This window comes from Diadema setosum, chromosome 7 (assembly GCF_964275005.1).
Source record: "Diadema setosum chromosome 7, eeDiaSeto1, whole genome shotgun sequence".
In the NCBI taxonomy this organism is placed as follows: domain Eukaryota; kingdom Metazoa; phylum Echinodermata; class Echinoidea; order Diadematoida; family Diadematidae; genus Diadema; species Diadema setosum.
In genome coordinates, this window is record NC_092691.1 from 32,210,686 (window position 1) to 32,232,293 (window position 21,608).

The following is a 21,608-nucleotide window of genomic DNA, read 5'->3' on the forward strand; positions in this document are numbered from 1 at the left end:
TCACTTGCAAGACTGTCAATTATTTAACATGGATAATATTTAGGCGCCATTAATGCATTTAGATGATCTCTTTGGTAGTACATTTGCAACGAGGTGCCTGTCATTACGAGGTAAAATCGGCACCTATAATAATAGAACCTCCCGGTATTGAGGAATAAATCAGAATAGAAGGGGAATGTTGTATGTATTTCCAGCAAAATAATGTGGGATTACTCAACTAAAATCTGAAGTTCATAAAACCATTCAATGTACACCGTTTTTGACTGGTTAAAGATCGTTATTTTTGTTGTTATTTTATTTGTTATTGCTTGTAATGTATAGATGACAAAGTGCAAAGACATCCAAAAATGGTAGAAGTGGCATTCTACAGGCCACAGATTTGGAAAATCACGTTGTATTATGGATCTCGTATCTTAAAATCATTTTTTAAAACCACGTATACAGTTTTCTAGTATGTTGTTGATCTCCACCAAGTTTTTTGAATGATTGTAGATTTATTTCATTGTCCCATTGTTTTATTTTGGTGGTGGCTAGTCCTGGACAGGCTTTACGGTATTTGGTCGGTCCTCGAGATAGGCAGAAAAGTGGTGTCAGCATTAATAGCTACCTGGGTAAGTTCTAGCTTGAGAGTTTGCTTTTTTTCTCAGTCAATGGGACGGGGCAGTCCTAGTATCCATAAAGTCTTGAAGGGAGCATGTAGTTAGCAGCTTGGAATATGTCACGGTAACCTGTCCCCTGAAAACTTATAAGTGGCTTTGAGCTGGTGATTATCTTAGTCAAGCATTCAAGCTATTTTTAGAAGCATATCATGTGCTTCATGTAAGTGAATCATGAGGGGAGAGTCTACCCATGTTCCATGATAAATATAAAAATGAAAGCAATAGATCTATGAAAATTTGAGTGAGATCTGGTGGGGGGGGGGGGGTGTTTCATCAACGTTTGTCAGCGCTGACAACTTGAATCACCATAGTAACAGTCAGTAACCAGAGCATCTCAGCCAATCAAAACCAAGGATTTTGCTGAAATTGTCAGCACTGACAAACGTTGATGAAACACCCCCTGATAGCAGTATCTCATGTACATGATGCACACTGCTCCATGATAAGGCTCACAACACCTCCTGACTGCTGGTATCTTCTGCCCTTGTGAAAAAAGAAGAAAAATCCATGGTGAATTTCGGTCTATGTGAGATTTTACAATAAACGATAGAACATTAGTGTGTCATTGTGACTTGCGATCCTTGGGGTACGTATCACAAAACTGTTACAATGGTCAATGGCTTTGCTGTAGACTCAAGAATGTCAATAAAGAAGTCGTGGTTTGTTCTCATCTCCAAAATAAAGAGAATACATTAGAGTGAGTAGGATGCAAGTTTTGACGTATATGTCCAAATACGTGGAGAATATGACTTTTTTTATAGAGTCTGTATTTTCACAGCCACCTACGCAGGATACCTGTTAATTGGATGACTCATCAGTTTTGGTCATCACTTTTTTTCTAATCTTGAACCTTTTGTTCTAATTTCATATTATTCTCGTTTACGTATACCAAATCCTCCTATTTGATTACTTGAATTCTCCACTGATAATGATTTGATTTTCCAAGATGAAATGTGACCTGGATAAAGACAGGCTTTATGTCTACTTTGTCTCAGTTCGGTTCATAACTCAGAAATGTATCCACACATTGGACTACAGATTCTTCATTCATATTTATTCAATTCTGTCATCAAGTGCAACATGATGGCTTTGATGCTGCATATGGACTCAATGAGTTATTGGAGTCCGTTCCTTCCTCTTTTGGTGACAGGCTTTTCTGTGGCGTCAGCACAGCTGACAGATGAGTCTGATGTCCAGTACTACATAGCCGGGGCCCCGAGGGCAGATTCTATGGGTGCTGTTCTCATCTTTAAGATGTCCGAGTCACTAATGTCCCCGATGTTCTTCTACCGCATCAATGCGGAGAAGCCGTCGTCATCCTTTGGCTATGATGTGGCTGCTGCTGACCTAACTGGGGACGGGTCAGTGTACTAAGTATTCCCTTTGTCACTGAATACCGTGCTAATCTCTGTGCTATAGCTTATATGTGGACTTCCATCTCTTCAGCCATAAGTAGGCAATGGAGAGAAAGTTATAACGGATATGAACTCTAATGTCATTCATGAACTCTAGTGGGAATATGATCTTCATGTGTTACACAACACATCTTTGCCGCTTTGCCAAAATAAGGATCCCCAAATTATTTGCGATCTTAATTTAATCATCATGTTAATGTATTCACATTCGTGAATTCAATACTCATTTTTTTTTATTGATTCCTTTCAAATTTCCATTTTCTGCTGTTTAGTACCCAAACCACTTTTCTTTGAAAGAAGAGTTAAATCATCTTTCACCAAAAGCATAATATTGACCCAAGCAAAGTTTTGATAAATGGCGTATACGATCGTAGAAGGCCGGTGATGGATATGATGGACGTTTTTTTTTTTTTTTTTTCATGTGTCTTCTTGAAGACACCACACAGAATTTGGGGGCTGATTTCGACCCAGCGAGCAGGTCCGAGTGGCGCCGCGACCCAACTGTTTAGCATAAGCTAATAAGAGTAAAATGATCGCTTTGCGTGTTCTTCCTACTTGTCCTGACGAAGATTTCTTGTGTAATGTGTTGATGTGTCAGATGTACTTTCATGGACATGTTTTAATGAAGACTTTTCTTCAACTGTTTTACAAGACCTTCCATGATGCTTTAGCTCAAAAAAAAAAAAAAAAATCCATGTTTGAGAGCTATATCTTCTGAGGTTTTGTACTTGTAGGTGATTATTTAGAATATAACCTCACAAACTGTAAACAGAGGTATCATAATTATGTCTTTGTTCCTGAATCACAGTAATTATAGAGCATTTAGGATTTAGAAATTATGATCATAATGTATTTTTATCATACTCACTCGGTGACAGTCAACAGATCCTTGCGCTGTATTCTTATGTCGTTGGCTATATTTTCAGTTGGACAAGTTCTTTTTCCTGGCTCTTTACTGATATCTCAGACTAGAAAGTACATCTTGCATCTGCCCTTAGCCTTAAATCCTAATGAGGAGATGTCTTCACCTCTCTTCGATAGACTTTCATGCCTTGTAAAGAAATAGACAAATTTTCTTGTTCATTTGCTCATGTCTGTGTAGCTACGATGACCTGATTGTCGGTGCCCCCCAGTACTTTCATCGCCAGCCCAAGGATAGAAAAGGAATCGGTGGAAGGGTCTACATCTACAAGAACGTTGCTCATGATGTAAGGACAGACTCTACAGCTAGCCTATCCTGTTTGCCTGTGTATGCATGTACGTTTGTGTGTCAATCTGTCTGTCTGTTTGTATGTATGTATTTGAAAGATGTGTGTGTGTGTGTGTATGGGGGGGGGGGGGATTTAAAGCCGGCATATCTCACCGAGTCGCAAATGCCTTCGCACGTCGCGATGTTTGGATTCAATTTTTGCAAACCCAGGGTTAACCTCCATCATTCGAAACGTTTAACATTATGTGTGCAGAAAGAGTTTGCAAAACTTAGTGGACGCCGTGCATGCTTCATTGCAAGTGTTTACAAACCCTGACGAAACCGAACAGTTACTAGTTTGCAAACTTTTACCGTTCAGAGACATACCTCTTTTTGGTACTGCAAGACGATTTTGATGTGGTAGTTGCCCTCATTTTCCTAATACAGGGCGAAGTGCTACAAGTGACTCTTTCCTGTGAGATATAAATTATGAAATATGTACTCATAACTATTGCCATATTTTCCCCAGTGAATATATGAAGAGATACAGGGAGAGATATTAGACAGAGTTTAACCCCTTCAAACAGTCTTTCTGTACAGAAGTATATATCTGTAGATATGGTGCAAATTCATATAGTGCTTAGGGTGAGTAACTTGTCTCGTTAGGAAGAATGACACTCTTTGGACAAGTCGACATTGTGTCAATATGGCTTAATTGATTGATTGGATACTGCGTCTCTCTGTACTCTATGCCTTTGTGTCTGTATACTCTATATAGTACACACATTCCCCCATGTTGTCTATTTGCAAATTTTTATGTATCTGGTTTCATATACCTCATCTGTCACTCTTTTTCCCTTTTTAGTCCTAATACTAAGTTTTAATCTTGTTCATGTACTTTTAATGAAAACAAGAATGCACAGAAAGTACATTCCCATGTCCCTTTGAATGAAAGGTGTCATTATTATATGTATATTTGTATCTTGTATTTTCTTTTTTTTTTTTATGTTTCGATCATTTTGTTGTACCCGTGCTCCTCATCTTAATCTTTAGCACGATTTTAACAGGGACCTATACGCTCAACAAGCTCGCTTTGAAGTAGGTTCCTTCATATTTCTTCAGCATTTATTCTCAGAATCTAACTTTCATAAATTGGCCACTACATGTTTTATATATTTGCAGTATTCTATGTATGTCTCCTAGCTGGATATCATGTATATCATTTAATTTTGTTATATTTGATGTATTTTTTTTCCATCGAGAAATGTGGAAATAAATTGAAAATGAAATTGAAATTGATCTAGTTTATGGCATGCTGGTATTTGGTATGGAATAAATGGCAAAATACAGGAATACATGTAACTTTTTGCCAGCCATCTCGAGATGCTGAGAGTTTTCTATTTTCTGATTTTTTTATTACCTTTTTTTTCGGACTCAGCTTTCTAACGATTTGCAGTTTGTCCCACTGTATTTCCACAGACATAAAGAAACCTGGTCATAATATTGGAATCATTCTTTGGCTCTGAAATTTCGACGAGAGATTATGAAGAAAGCAAGCCTTTTCATATTTAAAACAATATCAAATTTCTCATCCTTCAGCCAAATCACTTAATATAACAATTAAGCTTTTGTTTCACCGCTTCATTTAGTGGAACTTTCTCCACATAGTCTAGGAATGGGTCAAATATTAAAAAGGAATGAAACACAAATTTACTACTGGTCCAGCAGTGCCAAATTTCTATACCCTTCTTATGTTGCTGCAGGGGACATTTGATGTGGAGCCAATCAAACTGACGGGATGGAGGGACTCCTTGTTTGGTCAAGTTGTTGCAAACATCGGGGATATAAACCTGGATGGTATGCAAGGTAGGAAGATAACATGCTGCCCACTCTTAATTCTAGTTTTATGACGCATCAAAACAGCTGATCGATATACCAGGACCCTGTTTTTTGAAGAGTTGTAATTGATTACATAGTTGATTTCTATGATAAGTCTATGGCAGCTTGTGCAGTAAGGAAATTTAAAATCGGATATTATTATCTCTTGATAAAACGGGGCTCTGTGCATGCTGTAGAGTCTTGCATGTAAGACGTACTTTTTTCCATAACGGAAAATACAAGCAATTTAGGGTACATCCTTCATATAAACACAATATGATCACCATCTGTTGTTGAATAAGCAAGATATTAAATGATCTGGTTTAGTCACAGTCACAAATTTGAAATTCACAAGCTGCCAAATTCAGACAGAAAAATATATTGAGTATACATGCAGTTATAGAGGGAATCCACCCAAAATGTAAATAAACTCCAAAAGAAATAGTAAAATGCCCTACAAAACGTTCCAAAAATTACAAAAATAGGCCAAGAAATAAGGAAGATATGACATTTTGCAGTTTCATTTTTTTTTCCGGCAACCATTTCTTGGCCATTCCTTTATGAATATTTAAATGAGCGAGATGATGGTGTCATACCTTCACAAGTTTTCATGTATGTTAGAAATACTAACTTCCAATTTTGTATTTTTTTTTTATGTTTGGCTAATATAAGTAAAAGCATATATTCCCATACCAAAATGTATCAGAGGTAACAGTTGTTCTTCTTTATTTTGGGTGGTTGTATGGCAAGTTTTATATTATACATCTAAAATAAAAACATTTTTGCTATTTCTGGATAAGAAATGAATAAGAAACTGTGAGTGCATAACATCACCAATTTGCTGATGAGAATATTCATAACGTTTGGTCAAGAAGTGTTTTCCAACACACACACACACACAAAAAAAAAAAATCAGAATGTCGTAACTTCCTTATTTCTCATCCGATTATAATCATGTTTGCACTGTTCTGTTTTTCCTCTTTCTTATGAATTTGAACATATTTCAGCCCTCACCTGACCTTTGACTCACTGCAGTCTCACATGAGAATTTGCAACCACTCAACAACAACAACAATAACAGCAAAAACAAAAACAAAAGCATGAGAGGAGGGGAGGGTTCATCCATCTGTAACAATTATATATGTTCTTCCAGACATTGCCATCGGGGCGCCATATGAGAACGATGGACGAGGAGCCGTTTACATCTATCTGGGCGATGCCACTACGGTGATCCTGCAGCCGGAAGCTCAGAAGATCACACCCTCCGACCTTCCAATGGGCCTTAACGGCTACCCCTTCCCCAACGCCACCTTTGGATACTCCATCTCCGGTGGTGTGGATCTAGATGGCAATGGCTTCCCAGAGCTTTCTGTTGGTGCCTACGCTGTGGAGCAGATTGTTGTACTCAGGTACGACTTTTCACTCCTATTTCTCTATCTCAATCTCTCTTATTACACACACACACACACACACACACACACACACGCAGACATAATGATAATATATATATATATTTAAGATCTTCAAGATCTATGATTTATTTTTTGACGGCGTTCTTCTTCTACTAATTATTTTACTTATATATATATATATATATATATATATATATGTATATTATATATACACACATTTATATATATATGTATATATATATATATATATATATATATATATATATATTATATATGTATACAATATATATGGATGTGACTGAGTGACTCAGTGACTGAGGATGAATGAAAGGGGATATTGCAAATTCGAACATATAGGCCCATATTCGTGAAGATGGTTCAAATTAAAATGTTTGCTTAAATTTAGTCCTTGGACTAAAATCAGCATGAAATAGGCGTGCCTTATCAATGCACAGTTATTATTTGATGTCTGTCGGCATACGCGATCTGCGACAAGCATCAGGGCTGCATCAGGTGGGGCTTGAATTTTTGGCCTTCCGCACAGGAGGCAGGCACTCTACTATACGACCAAGGTATCTGCAGATTTTTCTGATGTCATACACTTCTTTTTTTTTTTTTTTTTTTTTTGCTGTGTGTTTAGAGCAAAGCCCGTGATTCTCATTGAGGAAGAGAATGATATCTCACCCAATGAGCTGGATCCACACAACCCAAACTGTGAGTACAGCGGCAAGCCAGCTCACTGGTAAGGATGCCCAAGTTCAAGGCAGATAATTCTGTTGAATATGTCGATAATGATAATGACGACAAAAAGACAATGAAGATGGAAGTGTTTATGACAGTAAACAAATACCTATATATGACCTGTGAGTATGGCTATAGCTTTGATTTAATGAAGATGAGGGTGATGTACATTAACACATATAATATTAGGACAGGAATTCAAGTGTGGTAGTGGTAATTGAGATTGATATGATGAAAATTATGATGACACGAAAGACGTTGGCAGAAGCAACCCTAACAGTGTTCAGGAAAAATACTCTGAGTCAAATAAATGAAACATGCTTTAACGCGACAGCAATTGTCAAAAGTTAATGATGATGATGATGATAATGATAATAATCATAATGATGACTGTGCTTTAAAGATGCGGTTGCCATGGTTACTGTGACAGTTAAAAGTGATGGCCTAAGTAGAGGCAGAGATGATGAATGAAATGACAGTGATTATTAGGTCGCTGTGGCATAGTGGATAAGACTCCCGACTCCCAATCGGAGGACCCGAGTTCCATTCCCGCCCAGTGCTTACGTCCTTGGACAAGATGTATTTACCCACCACGTCCCTCTCGACCCAGGTGTATAAATGGGTACCTGGCAACGCTAGGGTAGTAATAATGGTAGGACCCTCTGTTAGAGCAGTGGCAACACTGAAGAAGCTACCCTGGATAAAGAAGACCTTATTATTATTATTATTATTATTATTATGATTAATACTATTATTATTATCATTATTATTATTTATCTATTATTATCACTATTATTATTTATAATTCATTCCGGTTAAAGTCAAGGGCCGTGTTGCATAAAGTTTGAGATCAAACATCAATCAGAAAATCAAACATAATTCTCTGAATAGAACCTACTCAACAGTGACTGGCAGATTCCTGACTTTTGTCTGATTGCATCTTTTTATACAACGGGGCCAATGAGTGAAAAGCTATCATGACAGTCACACGGGCTGTATAAGAGATGCAGAGACAGTTAAGCAGACAGAAGAGTCTTGAAAATTAGACAAGTATAGCTGTGCAGAAAATACTCGAGTTGTGAAGTTAGCTATTATAGGAGTGGGACACGGGTGCAGAATGAGTCTAACAGACATAAGTGCTGAGGTGCATTGATTTATTCTGGGCTTGTCGGCCCTCTGAAAAGATCCCCACAATGACCATTGATAACCATAATTTGGATAAAGGGTCAACCTTTGCATCTTTGCGTCTGAACTGTTCAAATCAACTATTAGAGCCAATAGACATTTTGATAGAGATAAATGTAATGGAGGAGATGAACTAAAGTGTAAGAACCTAATCAACCATACTTACCCATGAAAATCGGAGTGGGACGAAATGCCAACTGTGTTTACTTTCCTTGAACTATTTTAAGTTTAATGATCGTTGTATTAAGAGCAGGCATTCGGGGATTTGAGAATTTTGACTTGACCTCTGACCCTGTTATTAAGTTTATGCATTGAGTACTCTCTAAGTATAGAGAAAACGTGTAAATTCAGCATTAAAAAGAATTTTGGCATGTTAACCTGACCTTTGACCCTTGACCTTTTACCCCATGACCCCCAATTTTTTAAGAGAATCAATATTGAGCAGTACATGCATATGTAGGCCTGTAGGCCTACTATTTGATGAGACCTGAGCCACTTCCGAGACCCTATATGGAGAAAAAAGTGAAATTGTAGCATTTTCACTTGACCTTTAATCTTTGATCATATGACCGAAATTTTTCCTGGAGAACCTCCATTTGGTGATACATGTATGTACCAACAAAATCTCAAGAAATACCTCCAAGCACTGCAGAGATTTGGAGGTAGTAGTGAAATATTGAGAATTTGACTTTGACCCTTGACCTTTGGGCCCATGACCCTCGAAATCCCAAGATAATCACTGTCACGCAGTATCAAGTTTCATGGAGATACCTTGAGCCATATCAGAGATATGGAAAAAAAAGTGAAGTTTGATCTTTGACTTTTGACCTTTGACTCCATGGCCTAAAACTTTTCCTAGAGAATCTTTATCGGGTAACATAGATACACTAAGTTTCACGAAAATACCTTCAGGCATTGCATTCCAGATATGGGGCAAATGCATGGTGAAATTTTGAGTATTTGCCTTTGACCTTTGACATTTGACCTTGAACATGTGCGTACGAAAGTTCATTGGCACAATTTCGTTCACTCATGCATGCCAAGTTCCACTAGGTTACCCGAAACGGTTTTTTAGTCGGGCTGTGCACACAATGTTGATTACAGACGGAAGGACGGACGAAAAGGCGGACGAACGGAAGGACAGACGGACGGACAACCCGAAAACATAATGCCTCCGGCGGCACTTCTTGGCGGAGGCAGAAAAAGAAATGCCTTTGTCTTTGTTTTCCATTAATGCATACTTATCTTCAACATGGTATGGACCTGTACCTTCTCAAACGTATAGTTCCCCAGGGTTTCTCATGCTGTTGGTGATTAAGACATGATGACGACGTGTGGTGGTATATTTGTTGGCAAAAATTATGCTCATTATTGTCATTGGAAATATGTGGCAAGTATCAATATCAAAATGGAGAAGACTTAATGATTTGACATTGACTGTTCTTAATATGTACAGCTGTATTTTATGTTGTGCCGTACCTAATTATATAAAACAGACTTAATGTTACAATGATCGCATTAAATTTCGTCCCCAAAAATTGCAGCTTCACCCTCGAAATCTGCATGAGGTATTACAGCAATTCAGATGCCTTGAATGATGAAATCAGTGAGTAAGATCTGTTTGATTAGAAAAAGAACAACATAATGTAGTTGTTTTCCAGGAATTACAGGAGTACGACACTTCTCATTATTATCCCTCGGCGTAATAGTGCACGATCTCACATGTATATAGTTGCTCTAAAGGTATCGAGAATCCGTTTTAAAAACCTATGAAAATGACATTGTCAGTAAGCACTGCATTAGCCAAACGAAGGAACTGCATGATGAAGAAACACACGGATATACACACTGAAGGCAGCAAATCCATTGTATTGTCCTAGATCTTCTAAAGACGAAGAGCAAGGAAGAAATAATGTAAATGATTATCCATAGTCCTCTTGTGATTAATAAACTGTGTGTAATTCTTGGCATCAAACCAGCATGCTAACTCAGGATTCCACTTCGTTGGACTGCATTCAGTTTCCATGATAAGAAACTCTGGAAATTTTCTTTTTCAGCCTGAGATATTTCACACTAAATGTGTGTGTGTGTGTTTGTGTGTTTTAAAATCCCAAGCACTTTAAAGATAAAATACAGTAATGAAGTTATTGACATATAATACCTAACCCTCTTTCTGTCAATTCGCATGGAAACTTCTCTCCCTTGGTTGACAAAAAGCTCTTTGACAACTTTTTCTAGTCTCCAGCATTGACAAGGGATAAAATATAGCATTCCTCCCACTTATCCAAAAGGGCATGCAGAGAGTTGTCTAACACAATCAATAGGCAAATATGAATTCATTTTACTTGCCAGGTACAATAAAGTCTACTTGCCCCATGTCCTATCGTGATTTCAAATTATTTTTGTTAGATGTTCCAGAGTCCTGTTAGAACTAAAGAAAAAAAAATAATCGTGTAATATTACTAGCTCAGCTAGAATAACGCGATCTTTCATGTACTGCAGAAATATCCTGTGAAGGTTTATCCGCAGTAATTCATCTACGTATTCTTTTGTTTTTCGTTCAGCTCTGGAGTACGATGTTGAAGCTGAGCTGGCTCGGCTTGATTTAGATCTAAGCTCCCGAGTGAAGTTTGAGGAGAACGGCTCAGACAAACTCATGAATCAAACCCTTGTCCTCCCCCCACAGCTTGAGGACACTCTCAATTGTTCTGATGAGATCCGTGTAGTCGTTGAGGTAACATGTCCTCTATTATCAGAACTATGCCATATAGGATGATATCGGTTCATGTGAATGTAAATAAAAGAGATAGGAACATCGTTCTTCGGCTTAAAAAAAGTGCTTGTTAAATTGATGGGAAATAAAAAGTTGAGATTTACAGTGCACGTTTAAGGATATCAAAAGTAGTCTTGACTTCCTTTCGTGTGGAGAGGATATAAGTCTGGTTTATTAAGGCACCCATGAACGAACCAATGAATGAATGAATGGATATTTAAGTATAGCTGAAAGGTACAATATTCGGTATATGAACCATGACAGAATTTTTCATTTTCATTTTCTTATCGCAATGTTATCCCAAAACAAGAAGAAAATTGTTGCAGCGAATTCTTTTGCAGTATATCTTCAAAAAGTATATTGGAATCAGAGTGGTCACACTGTGTCTTCCCAAGACTAGTGATCAGTGTTTTCTTGAGAGAAGATTTGCTATCAACAGTCTGTGCTCTTCATGCCCTCACCCCCTCCTTCCCGCCCCCTCAAAAAACAACAACAAAAACAATATCAACAACAACAAAAACAACAACAACAACAACAACAACAACAACGTATGGACAGAGTGGCTTCCAAGACATCTTCCGACCAATCCCTTTGAAAGTTACATACCGCATCCAAGGATCGACTCCGGTCTTGCCAGAACCAGGAGACCCACTTCCCTCCATGTCTCCCTTCGCCATGTTTGATGTCAGTGTCATCCCTGAGTTCGACTTTGAGGTGAGTTCGCTGCGAGCCAAAAGTTTGTGAATTATCATAATAATTTCTCTGGCCGTTAGCACAAGAGGCAAGTTTTGCGTGTGTGTGTGTGTGTGTGTGTGCGTGCGGGCGCGCACGTTTCGTTCTTGTTGATATATCTTTGTTTTTGCAATGAGACTTTGGTCACATTATTGATGGTCACAGGTCAAGAAAAGAAACCACAAGTCACAAAGTAGGATATGATTCTATTCAACGAGTATACAATTCAAGAAACAACATGATTTTCAAGATTTCTAGAGCTCAACCATGTTAGCTTTTAGAGACACCTCGAAACACTCAATTCGCCATGACTTTTATTCGTGTGTGTGTGTGTGTGTGTGTGCGCGCGAATATGTGTGTGTGTGTGTGGTTTTTTTTTTTTTTTGGGGGGGGGGGGAGGAGGGGGGCTAAAGAAACTCAGAGATATGTGTTTGTAGGTGTGATGCAAGCTGTGTTATTTCCAAGCTTTATCTCCAGTTCATTTAACCATCGCACTTTGTAGGTTGTCTTCACCAAGGAGTGTGCTCAAGATGATGGTGTCTGCATTACAGATCTGGTAGTCGAGGCTTCAGTTGACCTCCAGGGGTAATTGAGGAGCAAATGAATTGGTCTTATTGCTGTTTTTGCTAATCCATTAAGCATTTAAGCACCACCTCCTTATTTATATTTTGGAGGTCAAGCTTTCTGACGGGAAGTGTGCACCACGAACAGACGAATCGATCTAATCAAGATTTGAACACATCTCGTGTCTCAACTTACTAACAGAGCTTCTAGAATCGCAACGACAATTTGCCTTCAGATGCAAGAAATATCTCAATTTCAACTTCCACTATCTTTGCGTATAGTCAGCACCCAGACCCTGCAGTCTCATTCTCAATATAAAAAAAAAAAACCTTATGCCGTTGCGTGTGAAATTACAGTAGGCCTACACTTGATAGGATGGTATTGGCGATAACTATTGCACATGTACTACGTTTATACTGTGACATATAATAGAGCTTGCCCAATGCTAGAGCCGTGCAGGCTTCTTGTGTATTGGGCACGTAAGTTGACTACGAATATATGCTCATGACAAAGATACAGTGTGTATTCAGCAGAAGTCTTTTTGGTTTTCAAACTTCGTGGCTAAAATTCTGAATTTTGGACTTCAAAAGTCAGAATGTGTGAATTGAAAAGTTAGGTGATCTGAGAAAATAAAGACGCTGTTTACTACTTTAAAAAAACCCCCAAAACAACAGAATATTGCAAAGAAGTTGATAGGGGCAAAAAGGGCATTAGGAATGACAATGAGCTCTCCTGTAGAGGAAAACTAGACATTGTGACGTATATTTGGTCACTAAGAAGCAGGGTGTATTAACCCCTTAACGACTGAAGATTCTGTACATACTGGCCTATGGTTCCCTTGAAGGTAATACAGCAATATTGCTCTCATTTCGACAATGGCGATAGTGCTGTCATTTTGACAATTTTCTAGTGATGTAAAATTGCTCACTGCGTGTTTATTTTTGTCTATTACAAGTTATGTTTTTTTAAAGCCTATTAAGATTCTTCCAAGAGAATGATGTGTCACAGAAATAATTCTGACACACTTGTTGACCTTTGACCTCTTTCAAATTACATGATTACATATTCTGTTTGAAAACAAAAAATTAAAAAAGCATAAAACTATTAAATAAAACTGGACAGGCAGTTTCGGGCGGTTCAGTTACTAGTGGGATAAAGTCATGCAGGGATGGGAGTATGACATCAAAACTCAGCTCATTTTACTCTCTTGAAGATGCCATGTTGCCTTGATATTTCTGTTTGAATGTTTGACCTCACAGCGACCCACCAACCCTAAAGGTTGGCGAAGTGGAAGAGTTTACTCTCAGCGTATCTGTGGAGAACCGCAATGAGGATGCCTACGATGCACAGCTCAGAATCACTTACCCTGTCTTCCTACAGTTTTCTGACTTTGTGGAACAATCAGTGGTAAAGCCCCCGCGTTGCCTGTCTCCTGTTTCCATTGTTGTGTCCCCAACAACCGAATAAATTAACTAGTCAAATCCATGTATCCCTTTTGCAACCCTGAAAATTAGCTAGACTACTTTGATGAGCTGGTATATTGTAGAGGTAGGTACACTTGTAGTTCAGACCTTTCCTCTGAATAATGAAATTAGAAACTTCTTTCATGATGGAGAGTAAACAGTATTATGAATTTCTGGTGAATTCACTCAGAAGGGAAATATGCAGCTGCTATTCTTGGTATAGGTATCAACTAATAGATTTATTAGATTTCATGCATGCAAAATTTTGTAGCATTTGCAAAAAAGGTATGTGACCTTTAAGTTTAAAAAAGAAAAAAAAAACTATCACAGATTTTAACACTGTCCCCCGCCCCTTTTGAATTGATGGTAATGTTAAAGATTTAACGTAACACAGATTTTAACACTGCCCCCCCCCCCCCCGGCATCTAAATTGATGTAATATTAAAGATTTAGGAGTTTGTTTGAAAGTTTGTTTTGTTTGAAAAGATTTTATTTTCTGCATTTCATATTTTCTTTCAGAATAACAAAAATAACAAAGGCAGGTTCAATTACACAAATACAATTCTGAAAATTATTGACATATTACATAGTAAGTCATATTTTGTATGTAAAGACAAATGAAACGTTAAATAACATACAAAATGTTTATATGGCCAATAATGACTTAATTCACAGTACAATATATAATATATACATATGATGCAGAGGGCCGCCGTTATAAGCCGTGCTTGAACAGACGGACAGCCAGAGTGACTATATACTCAACCATGAACCATACTCAACCATGAACCCAGTCACTACTTTATTAATGGTTGCATTTCTCTTTACGAGTTGATATTGGATCGAATGACTCTATAACAATCCCTCACACAGGCTTGAGCGTGTTTCTTGACATGGTCACCGTGGCAGCTTTTGAAGAGACGATTCAATAATTTTTCCCCTCCACTTTACCCCTCATTTTTGGAACAGTTTACATCCCGATGTCAGGAAGGAGACTACGAAGAAGGAGCCAGTGTGACAAGCATGATCTGTTCTCTTGGCAACCCGTATGCTTCAGATTCTTTGGTGAGTCTTAGGCGGCATCCAGTCCCAATTAAAGCGTACCATCCCGGAGCAAACCAGAGCAATTCACGCCACACCATATTGGCATGGTCTGGCAGAGTTTAGGGAGTGTTCATATAAAGATAATTTCATTTTCTGAAACATGCCACAGAATTTACTTTGAGGAGTTCACTCCTTTGAGTGCAGTTTTTTTGATAGCAGATATAAGCACTACACATGGGATCAATTTACTTTTCCATTTACTTTTCATTTTAATTCTTATGATATGAGGCCATCCGGTTAATGGAGGTGCTTGCGCCATTATATGTTATAATGTGATTTGATACCACTAAATGTGAAGTGATGTAGCGCCATCTGGCGTCACCCTCTTAGCCACGGTAAATAAACTCAATCACAAATCATACCTCAAAGTCGTACGGTTATTCCTTTATTTCTCTAATTCTTGGTGTTAACTAACCCTTGGCGTGGTGGCAGCTAGGTCTCACTCACGTCAATCGAGCCGTTAAGCCAACTAAAGAAATTTTACCCTTTATATTGGGGCCGTGCGTGCCGTGTTAAATCGGTGTAAGACGAGAGGTTCAATTTAATTTCAATTTGTGCATAGTCCCATACATACACACCGACGATGTGTGATAAGACACTACGGGACAATACCAAGGCTAAGGCCGCGCTGGCCACCGCGGCAGCCGGGGCGCCTGAGCGCTGGCGTCCGGCTAGCAGGTCACTGCAAGCGCGAGACAGTTTGCGCGATTCTGCCAACGAGCAGCTAAACTCTAAACCTTGCTTTCGTGCAAGCACGTCCGAGAATAGGACAATTTCAGTCGAAGTGAAGAGTGGATCACACATCAATCTAATCAAAGAATCCGCAGCTGATTATTTTGGTTTTGATGTTGCTGTTGATGAGTTCGGGTTCAGTGACTATTTTCTTGATGATGACGTTTTGCTGGCTAGTCTTGTCGATCAGACTCAAATCGTCGGATTGACCTGTTTCATGTTTGTGTTTGACGGGTATGAGATGGTGTTTGATGGTGTGGTGGTCCACGATGAATACTTGTTAGATACTCGAGTTGATGTTGTTGGTGGAGCTCCCTTCATGGAGCAGAATGACATCTCTGTTCGCCCCTCCAAGAAACAGATCATGTTTGGTGATAATGTCACTTTCTCGTACGGTTCGTCTTCCCCTCCAGTTGTTGATTCGTCTTTCGCATGTTTTCATGGCATGGGAGAGGTGAATGGGGACAATTCAGGATGGTTGACGGGGAACAGTCAACATGATTGTAGTGAAGGTCTCAGACATGAAGAACATGGGTTGAATGTGATTGCCAATGATTGCAAAGATCAGGGATGTGAGATGAATCCTAGAGATAAGGGATATGAGATGAATCCCAGAAATGATGGTTGTGAGATGAATCCCAGTGATGGGGGATATGAGATGAATCCCAGTGATGGGGGATGTGAGATGAGTCCCAAAGATGAGGAATGTGCGATGAATCCCAAAGATGAGGGATGTGAGATGAGTCCCAAAGATGAGGGATGTGAGATGAGTCCCAAAGATGAGGGATGTGAGATGAGTCCCAAAGATGAGGGATGTGAGATGAGTCCCAAAGATGAGGGATGTGAGATGAGTCCCAAAGATGGGGGATGTGAGATGAGTCCAAAAGATAGGGGATGTGAGATGAATCCCAAAGATGGGGGATGTGAGATGAGTCCCAAAGATAGGGGATGTGAGATGAGTCCCAAAGATAGGGGATGCGAGATGAGTCCCAAAGATGGGGGATGTGAGATGAATCCCAAAGATGAGGGATGTGAGATGAGTAGTGATGACGATACATCAGAGTATGTTGCACATGGTGACAAACTTGAGACAAGTGAGAATGAGCATGGTGGAATAGAAACAACACATGGACATGGTGTGAATATAGATCAAAGGAAAGAGATCAGAGATACATGTATTGAAGAAGTGATCAGTGATCATGAGAAATGTAATCAGGGGTTCAATGAGAATGACGTAGCTGGCCGTGTAACCAAAGCTGGTCAGCCCCCAGTACTCCTGGATTGTGCAGCTGTGTACATTCCTGCTGATGGAAAAAGTGCTCTGTTGCAACCTCCGCTCCCAGGTGTTGATTTCACCCTTGAGTCCTCCATGGCAGTCAAGAGTTGTCTTCAGTCAGTTGTATTTGACAGCCAGCTCATAGAGTGTGAGAGTTTGAGTTCCAGTCTTGATCATGGCATTAGCAAGTTGATCGATGGGACTATGGTCATGTCCGACGCAGTGCCTACAGTAGATCGCTGTTTGGATAGCAGTCACACGGTTGAAAGCAGACGTTTCGCCGATTCTAGCTGTTCATCTAAAAGCAATGGTACCTGCATCCACTCTGTCACGCCTCTAACTGATCTGCAACTACAGGTACCTGATTGTGTGAGTAACAGCCGCAAAGGTGGTGATGAAGGGACCGTTTCGCCTCCATCCCCATCAAATGGTGATAGCTCCTCAACGGCACATGTTAGTTCGTCCATACAACCCACGTATTACGTGCAAGCAGAAATGTTGCGGTACCCAGGTCATATGACTTCGCCACCTAGCGGACTGGGTGAATGGCCATTCGATGGCAACCTGCTTGACAGCTCACCCCCCCCCCCCCGATCGAGGTCGCTCCCCATACTTGTCCACCGGACCACCCGCAAGGTACTTTTCCAGTCGGTACGGAACGTGGACCTGCTCAACCGTCTATCCCCTACAGTGGGCATCATAGTCCTGGTTTGTTGGCCCACCCACTGCATGGCACAGACTCTCCATTTTCCCCCACTAAAGTAGCTGATGTTGTCTGCAATGAGACATTCTACATCCCGGGTCCTGAGTGTCCTTACCTGCACTCCATATCCCGTTGCGAACCCACCGGTCGCTCCACCACACTCGTCAGTGTTGGATGGTAACAGACATTAATCACATCCGCCTACCCCCCCCCCCCCCCCCAATCTGATACTTTAAATAGTGGCAACTGATAGCTCTCATTTTATCCTGTGGAATTTTATGTAAATCTAAAAATTTGTTACTGGCAACCATTTTATGTCAAACTGTGATGTTGATGGACAGAGATGTATATTGTTCTTTCCAAATTGGGCATACCCCTTTTCGACAGTCAGGAGCATGCCTTTCTCTTATATAGACTGGCTTGACGTTATATGTTACCACCACCCAATCTGAGGATGTCCATTTTTTTTTTTCACGCTATAATGTGCATTTTTGAAGTGAATTTTGATTACAATACCGTTGATTACAAATACAAATGCTCTTAATCATTTATGTTTTGATAATTAAACAACTGTATGAGATTTGTGTTTTTGTTGGTTTTTTGCCATTTGGTACTTGTACCATATATCCCATGATTTTTTTCGCATTCCAACAAGCCATAATACTGTTATATTATAAATGCCTTTATTTTTGATATTGATGTGACTTTTATTCATATCATTAAGAATGTGTCCATCACTTTAATCCTGATTTTGTTATGTTCTCAAGGGATACCTCGTCATTCGTGATTTGATTGTATTAAGTAGTTGTTTGTTATTATAACGTTTGTAACCACAAAGGAGTAGCAGATTTGTGTGTATTTGTCATGGTAACCCTTTTACTTGCTCATGGAAAGTGAGTGATAATTGTTTAAAAAATGCTATGTTTGTACCTTAAAATGTGTTGTTGTTTTTCCTTTTTTGTTTTTGTTTTTTTGGTATTAGGGACCTTGATGCGTAAATGATATGTATGTGAACAGCGACCACACTATTACTCTGATGTTTGTTTGATTTGGTTGTTTACGTTACATGGACAGGGTTTTGATAGTTGATTTTATTCTTAGAATGAGAAGTGCACCTGTACTACTGTCATTTTGTCAAGAAACAGTTATCAATGAGATTGAGTGATTTTTTTTAATTTTTATACCAGTAAACAGTTCTTAGTACAGTCAAAAAGTAAGTTTTTATACTTATGTTAGTTAAATGTATCATTTGTATAATACAGGTGCATGTACCTTTTAAGATGTTTATTGTGCTGTCGGACTACTGGTGTTTTTTTTTTTTTATCATACATGAGGTTTAGTTATGTACATAATGTCTCATTATTAGTTGGTTTAGTTATTTTAACGTTTGCATGCATTGGCTCATGAGTATTGCTAACCTAAAATGTCCTTTCTTGTTCTTGCAATGTAAGGGATTATTGTTTGGTTATTAGGTTTTTGTGAAGGTCTACAGCCACATTGGTTTAGTTTAGTAAACTCTAGTACAGTCATCGTTATCCTTTATGTTCGATTAATGCATGGTGGTTTTTTTTTTTTTTAGGAGAGACATTAGTTTTTGATACATTTTGTATACATATCATCAAATGCATCCTTAAAACAAAATTTGTTGTTGTTTTTTTTTTTTTTTGCTTATTGTGTTAATTGGGTCATGTGTCGAGTAGTACACGTGATATGATTTATTATCAATATAGGAAAGAAGATAAGAGAGAAAGAAACAATCCATTTGCAGTTTTTAAAAAAAAATATTTAGAAGTAATTTAGTTTGCATCTTGAAGTTGATGACTATGTGTCACATTGGTTTTTGCTCAGTTCAGATGATATGGTTATATTGAAGAGTTGTGTTTGCATAGCTGCCAGTTGTCGTGTCATGCTAAGATTGGATAATTGGAATGATTATGTTGTGTTGATGTACCGAGGCATAAAACCTGATAGTAACTGAGTTTATATATTGATCCTACATAAACCGTATGTTGTATAGTCATGCATAAAGTTTCATATACAATGTACATTTTTGTGATATTCATGTCAAAAGAAAAAAAGAAAAATGAGTCACGCCATTATATGTTATAATGTGATTTGATACCACTAAATGTGAAGTGATGTAGCGCCATCTGGCGTCACCCTCTTAGCCACGGTAAATAAACTCAATCACAAATCATACCTCAAAGTCGTACGGTTATTCCTTTATTTCTCTAATTCTTGGTGTTAACTAACCCTTGGCGTTGAATGATGAATTGCATATTCCGTGAAGTTGTACTATTGTACTATAATGTAAGTTACTGTTAATGGTGAACAGAATTTGTGTTTGTCCATTGTTTACTAGGTTATAGTCACATTTGGTAAAGAAGTATTATTATTTGAGTGCTAAATACTTTTAATGAATAGTCAAGTTTATCTTGCTTTTGTTCTAGACAGAGTGAATTAGCACAGGACTTATAATAATGTTTGTAATAGTATAGGACCTACTGTTTTGTACCCTGCGAATATACAGTATGCCCCCCCCCAAAAAAAAAAACACACACACACACAAAAAACAAACAAACAAACAAACAAACAAAAAAACAATCGAATTTCCGCAATGATAACTTTCAATATGAATGCTATTTCAGGGTCAAAAATATAACACCTTACGTACATTTTGCAGAAAACCCCATTCAGTTTGATTAAGTGGTCACAGAGAAATGTGGATCATTGTAAAGTATGTCATGGGTTTGTTTCTTCCAAGTTTAGCACTCGATGCTCTTGGAACTGCATATTAAAGGGATGGTACAGTATTGGTGGAGATGGGAATTGGGTTTTAACTTTTTGCAAAATACCAAGAAAGCACTATGATATAGTACAGAGCATACCATTTTAAGAGGAATTCAAAGTTTATTTGGTGAAAATCGGGTTTGGAATGACTGAAACATCCAAAAACAAAGTAAAACAAAGCGATCGTAATAAAGTGTGGGTCCCACACTTTATTAGAATCGCTCTTTTTTTTTAGATATCTCAGCCATTTCAAAACCAATTTCCATCAAATAAACATTAAATTCCTCATAGTATTCCATGCTCTTTCATATTTCATAAGAGGTTTCTCATTATCTCACCAAAAAATGTTAGAAACCTGAAATTAGGTCTCAAACAAAACTATACGATCCCTTTAATGTGTGAACACAATAGACAGAACTTGGAGGGAGGGAATTCCTGACAGGCTCGACAAAGATCCTCATTTCTCTTTGACCACTGAATCAAATCGGATGGGGTTTTCTGTAAGTTGTTCACGCAATCAGTTGGTAATTCATGCTTGGAGGGACTCATTTCTGTTCAACGTCCTGCGATGTTATGTATGAATAAATGCTATAGCATCATACAAAATTAATTCTGTCTATGCAGAAGTAAGAAGTGTTTACGCTGCATATTGACATGGTAAGCATTTTTTACCATTTGCGTTGAGCATAAGATGTTCCCTGATAAAAAGGACACTCAATAGGCCAAGTTACGTTCAGAGGGTGATCCTTAACCTCGAGGATAAGTTCTATGGGGCGCCAAGTGTCGCACGGTCAATTCGTCGACAAAATGACTGCTTTCGTAACGAAATCTACCGTGCGACATTTGGCGCCCCATCAAACTAATCCTCGATTTTATTGAGCAGATACAGTTAATATTCACAGTCAAAGATTATATCCGTGAGGAAATATGAATATATCCGTGAGGAAATATGAATATATCCGAGCACATGCTTTACACATTATGATTCATTC

The 21,608-nt window shown here is 38.5% G+C and overlaps 2 protein-coding genes across 2 annotated transcripts in view; one reads left to right on the top strand and one right to left on the bottom strand.

The window, feature by feature from the left end:
* The window catches only part of LOC140231283 (dolichyl-diphosphooligosaccharide--protein glycosyltransferase subunit KCP2-like), a 175,773-nt gene extending 159,763 nt beyond the window's left edge, over window positions 1–16,010 (bottom strand). The window contains exon 1 of the mRNA XM_072311429.1: window positions 16,003–16,010. The gene's annotated coding sequence lies outside the window, so the exon portion shown is untranslated. The remainder of the gene's footprint in view (window positions 1–16,002) is intronic.
* The window catches only part of LOC140231183 (integrin alpha-6-like), a 44,749-nt gene that overhangs the window by 13,971 nt on the left and 9,170 nt on the right, over window positions 1–21,608 (top strand). Inside the window, exons 6-17 of the mRNA XM_072311330.1 lie at window positions 535–611; window positions 1,810–2,020; window positions 3,177–3,282; window positions 5,027–5,129; window positions 6,295–6,550; window positions 7,194–7,295; window positions 10,024–10,085; window positions 11,044–11,213; window positions 11,811–11,966; window positions 12,487–12,569; window positions 13,808–13,952; window positions 14,981–15,076. Coding sequence (XP_072167431.1) covers window positions 535–611; window positions 1,810–2,020; window positions 3,177–3,282; window positions 5,027–5,129; window positions 6,295–6,550; window positions 7,194–7,295; window positions 10,024–10,085; window positions 11,044–11,213; window positions 11,811–11,966; window positions 12,487–12,569; window positions 13,808–13,952; window positions 14,981–15,076 — 1,567 coding nt within the window. The remainder of the gene's footprint in view (window positions 1–534; window positions 612–1,809; window positions 2,021–3,176; window positions 3,283–5,026; window positions 5,130–6,294; window positions 6,551–7,193; window positions 7,296–10,023; window positions 10,086–11,043; window positions 11,214–11,810; window positions 11,967–12,486; window positions 12,570–13,807; window positions 13,953–14,980; window positions 15,077–21,608) is intronic.